At 43.4% G+C, this 5,771-nt stretch overlaps 1 protein-coding gene across 1 annotated transcript; it reads left to right on the forward strand.

The window, feature by feature from the left end:
- Window positions 1–4,844: 4,844 nt before the first annotated feature.
- LOC121227744 (crocetin glucosyltransferase 3-like) lies at window positions 4,845–5,766 on the forward strand (the record flags this gene model as incomplete). Its single annotated transcript, XM_041110626.1, has 1 exon — window positions 4,845–5,766. A coding segment is annotated over exon 1 (807 nt), but the record flags the coding sequence as incomplete, so codon positions are not given.
- Window positions 5,767–5,771: the final 5 nt, after the last annotated feature.

Raw genomic sequence — 5,771 nt, forward strand, 5'->3', positions numbered from 1 at the left:
AGCTTCTCTTTGGTTTGGGATGATCAATATGGCTAATGAACCTCTCTATTTATAAGAGAGTTCAAGGACATAATTGTCCAAAACTTTGGCAAAGATTTGTGGTTGAAAATGGACACCAACAACCATCCACTAATCCACTACCACCAACAACCCACTACCAACAACAACAATCCACTACCAATTTTAAGCCATTTCTTAACAAATCTCCACCTTGGCTTGAAATTTACCAAGCTGAACATCATAGTGAATTCCTCGAACTGGATCACCTCTTCCAAACGCCTCTCTGGCGCTAATCAATCCCGAATACCTATCAAGTCCAAGCAATGCTTGAACTTATATGCAGGGATCACCTTAGTTAACATATCTGCAGGATTCTTCTCGGTAGCAACCTTGCTGATAACAATGTCACCTTGCGTAACATGTTCCCGAACAAAATGATATCTGACATCAATGTGTTTGGTCCGTTCATGAAACATCTGATTTTTAGTCAGATGTATGGCACTCTGGCTATCGCAAAATACAACAGTGAAATCCTGTTGTAAACCCAAACTGCTTACTAGACCTTTCATCCACAATGCTTCTTTCACTGCTTCTGCTAACGCCATATATTCCGCCTCAGTCGTAGATAAGGCTACGGTAGACTGTAACACAGCTTTCCAACTAATGGCTCCTCCAGAATAAGTGAAAACATAACCCGTCAGAGATCTTCTTTTGTCCAGATCTCCAGCATAATCAGAGTCCACATAGCCCGTGACACTGCTAGTGCAGTCACTCTGATCATATACCAAGCATAAATCTGCAGAACCTCTCAAGTACCTGAGAATCCATTTCACGGCCTGCCAGTGTTCCTTGCCAGGACAACTCATGTATCTGCTGACCACACTAACTGCATGTGAAATGTCTGGACGAGTGCAAACCATTGCATACATCACGCTTCCAACTGCACTCGAGTATGGAATGTGAGACATTTGCTGCTTTTCTTCATCAGATTGTGGTGACAACTCTGCAGAGAGTTTGAATGTGGTGCCAACGGAGTACTCACAGTTTTCGCTTTATCCATGCCGAAGCGTTGAAGAACCTTTTCAATGTAGTTCTTCTGCGACACACGAAGCTTGCCCGCCTTGCGATCTCTGTGAATATCCATGCCCAAAATTTTCTTGGCAGCACCCAGATCCTTCATCTCGAACTCACCACTCAACTGCGACTTTAACTTGTTGATTTCCGACATGTTTTTGGAAGCAATTAACATGTCATCAACATACAGCAACAAATAAATGTGCGAACCATCTGAGAGCTTCCGATGATAGACACAAGCATCATAGTCACATCTTGTGTAACCATGCTGAATCATGAAGCTATCAAACCGCTTGTACCACTGCCTTGGGGATTGTTTCAATCCATATAAAGACTTCTTTAATAGACAGACATGGTCTTCTTTACCAGGAACTGTAAAACCCTCTGGTTGACGCATGTAGATTGTTTCCTCGAGCTCACCATGCAAGAACGCCGTTTTTACGTCAAGCTGCTCAAGTTCTAGATCAGACTTGGCCACCATGGCAAGTAATACACGAATGGAAGAATGCTTTACGACTGGGGAGAAAACTTCATTGTAGTCAATCCCCTCTTTCTGAGTGAAGCCTTTAGCAACCAATCGTGCCTTGAATCTAGTTGCTTCAACCCCTAGGATGCCTTCCTTTTTCTTGAAGACCCATTTGCAACCAACTATCTTCTGGTTACTTGGCGGCTTAACCAACTCCCAAGTATGGTTCTTGTGAAGAGATTCTATCTCCTCACTCATAGCAATTGCCCACTGTGCCGACTCATCACACGTGACAGCCTCATTATAACTGGAAGGTTCTATACCAATGGACTCCGCCACACTGAGCGCGAAAGACACCAGATTAGCGTAACGCGGATTTGGTTTGATTTGTCTCTTCGTTCTTCCAGTGGCAATGCTATATGGTTTTTCTTGAGGTGACTCATCTTCATCGGAATCTTGCACCTCAACTTGATCATCCTGGACTGAAGTACCTTCCGTAGGAATTGGAGCGTCCACCTGACACTCCACCTGCTTCTCAACACCGTGATCTCCCATTCTATCTGACTCCTCCTTTTCCCGGGAATTTGTGGTGGATCGAAGCATGGATGACTCATCAAAAGTCACATCTCTGCTGATGATGAACTTGGACGAAACCGGATCAGGACACCACAACCTGTATCCTTTCACCCCTTGGCCGTATCCAAGAAATATGCATTTCTTCGCCCTCGGTTTGAGTTTTCCCTCATTTACATGAGCATACGCAGGGCAGCCAAACACTCTTAAACCAGAGTAATCAGCAGGAGAACCAGACCATACTTCCTCAGGAGTCTTCAGCTCAATAGCTGTTGACGGAGATCTGTTAACCAAATAACAAGCAGTATTAACAGCTTCAGCCCAAAATTCTTCACCGAGCCCAGCATTTGATCGCATGCAACGAGCTCGCTCCAAGAGAGTTCTATTCATGCGTTCTGCAACTCCATTTTGTTGTGGTGTTCGACGAACAGTGCGGTGTCTCACTATTCCTTCATTTTTGCAGAACTCATTGAATTCACCTGAGCAAAACTCCAAGCCATTATCCGTCCGGAATCGCTTGATCTTCTTTCCTGTTTGATTTTCGATCAAAGCTTTAAATTGCTTGAAGTTGATGAGAACCTCATACTTGCTCTTCAGAAAATACACCCAAACCTTTCTCGAGTAATCATCGATAAAGGTAAGCAGATATCTGTAACCACCTTTAGAAATTGTCGGAGAAGGCCCCCAAAGGTCAGAATGGAAGTAATCCACTGTGCCTTTTGTCTTGTGAATCCCAGTGCTGAACTTTACCCGAGTCTGCTTACCGAAGACGCAGTGCTCACAGAAATTCAACTTTCCTGTACACTGCCCAGACAATAATCCTCGTTTGCTTAGCACCGATAAGCCTCTCTCGCTCATATGCCCGAGCCGCATATGCCATAACTTCGTGGTGTCAGAATCTAGATCATCTGATGATGACACTCCCGCAACACCTGTAACCGAGGAACCATCGAGGAAGTAAAGGCCCCGCTCCAAATTACCACGTATCACAGTCAAAGCACCCGAGAATACCTTGAGAACTCCACCTTCAGCAGAGTACCGAAAGCCTTTCTTGTCCAACGTACTCAAAGAGATCAAATTTTTCTTCATTTCTGGAATGTGCCGAACATCAGTTAGAGTTCTAACAATACCGTCAAACATCTTTATACGAACTGTGCCAATCCCCATGACTTGACATGCGTGGTCATTTCCCATTAGTACTGAACCAGAATGCTTCTCGTATGTTGAGAATGCATCTTTCGAAGTACTTATATGAAATGTAGCTCCCGTATCAAGAATCCATCTCCCACCAGCGTAAGAGTCGGATACTGCAAGAACGATCTCGGCATCACTTGAAGAATCTGCATCAGCTACATTCGCACGATCATTTTGTTGCTCCTGTGATTCTGATTTCTCCTTCCTTTTCGGACAATCTACCTTCATGTGCCCGTACTTCTTACAGTAGTAGCACTGTATTCTCTTCTTGGACTGCGATCTAGGATGGCTTTTACTTGAACTTCCACCCTTTGCCTTGGATCTTCCTCGAGCAACCAAGCCTTCGCCTTCATTGTTTTCGACCACCTTACCAGTGATTTTCTTCCTCAACTCACTGGAACTTAAGGCATTTTTCACCTCCTCTAGAGTCAGGTCATCACGACCGTACATCATTGTATCAACAAAATTCTTATACGAGGGAGGCAAAGAACACAAAACAATTATTGCTTGGTCCTCATCATCGATTTTGTTATCGATATTATTCAAATCCATGATAATGGAATTGAATTTATCCAGGTGCTGGGAAACAGGTGTACCTTCCTCCATCTTCAGGGCATAGAGTCTTTGCTTGAGGTAGAGCCGGTTCGTCAATGACTTCGTCATGTACTTGCTCTCTAACCGGAGCCACAAACCGGACGCGGTTTTCTCATCCGCTACTTCTCGTAGCACTTCATCTCCTAGACATAGCAGAATAGCACTATGTGCTCTTTCTAGCATGTCATCCTTTTGCTCTTCCGAAAGCGTGCTTGGTAATTTATCTTTACCAGACAATGCTTTTAGCAATCCTTGTTGAACCAGCACTGCCCGCATCTTGATGCGCCATAAACTGAAACTATTTTTCCCGGTAAATTTCTCGACATCATACTTAGTCGATGAAACACTTGTAGCCATAATTTAGAACCTTTGAATGAATGATAATATTTTCTTCCTGATGTGAAAGATCAGACAAAGCTGCAGTCACAGGGCAATTCAGAAAATATTATCACTCCTTCAACTACGCTCTGATACCAATTTGTTGCGGAAAGGATCGATTCGAGAACTCCGATATGACTACAAGTAAATTGACCGGAACGAAAAATAAAGTGAACACAAGGATTTACGTGGTTCGGCTTTAATGCCTACGTCCACGGGCAGAGGCGAAAAGAAATTTCACTATAACAAGATGAAGATTACAAGTGTTTTACACTCAAGACACAACCCGAGAACCTCACAACTCTCAACCCCTATAGAAAACCCGAAAGCTAAAATCCTAGCTTTCAAAGAACAAGCTTTGCTCTCTCTTGGTTTGGGATGATCAATATGGCTAATGAACCTCTCTATTTATAAGAGAGTTCAAGGACATAATTGTCCAAAACTTTGGCAAAGATTTGTGGTTGAAAATGGACACCAACAACCATCCACTAATCCACTACCACCAACAACCCACTACCAACAACAACAATCCACTACCAATTTTAAGCCATTTCTTAACACATTCCTTATCGATCCTTGATGTGTATTAGCATGGGTTACATTCATAATCTAGAAATTTACACTGGCTATGGCCATTGAAATCTCTGCTTCCAACAGCTTGAATCATTGCAGCGATTACTATGGGTTCACAGCAGATCGACATCGTAATGCTCCCATTCATGGCTCATGGCCATCTTATACCATTTCTATCTCTCGCAACACAAATCCACCACCGCACTGGCTTCAACATCGCCATTGCCAACACCCCTCTCAACATTCAGTATCTCCGTTCCACTTTTCACCAACACCAACACCAACACCCTCCTCCATGGATCCACTTATTTGAGCTCCCATTCAACAGTGCAGGCCATGGCTTGCCACCCAACTCAGAGAACACTGAGAACTTGCCTTTGGATCAAATCGGTAAACTCGTTATTTCATCTGTTTCCCTCAAGACCCCATTCCATAACTTCTTGTTAGATATCATAAAGAAACAAGGAAAGCCCCCACTTTGTATCATATCGGATGTTTTCTTCGGGTGGGTTGTCGAGGTTGCCAACATTATGAACACTGTAAGCATCACATTTGACACGGGTGGAGCTTATGGAATCTTGGCTTTATTTTCCTTTTGGTTGAACCTCTCAGATCGTAAAACAGATTCTGAAGAGTTTAATTTGCCTGGATTCCCTGAAAGATGTAAGTTTCATGTTTCTCAACTCCATGAGTTTATGAGAAATGCTGATGGGAATGATTCATGGTCCAGGTTTTTAAAACCTCAGCTTTCAAGTTCTCTGCAGTCTTTTGGGTGTTTGACGAACACAGCTGAAGAGCTGGAGCCTCTTGGGTTGGATTCACTGAGAAAATACACACAGTTTCCAGTTTGGCCAATTGGACCTCTTCTACCCAAGCAGTTGCTAAACAAGTCGCCATTATCGTCTTCGAGTTCTACAAC

The sequence above is a fragment of the Gossypium hirsutum genome, unplaced genomic scaffold (genome assembly GCF_007990345.1).
Source record: "Gossypium hirsutum isolate 1008001.06 unplaced genomic scaffold, Gossypium_hirsutum_v2.1 scaffold_1716, whole genome shotgun sequence".
In the NCBI taxonomy this organism is placed as follows: domain Eukaryota; kingdom Viridiplantae; phylum Streptophyta; class Magnoliopsida; order Malvales; family Malvaceae; genus Gossypium; species Gossypium hirsutum.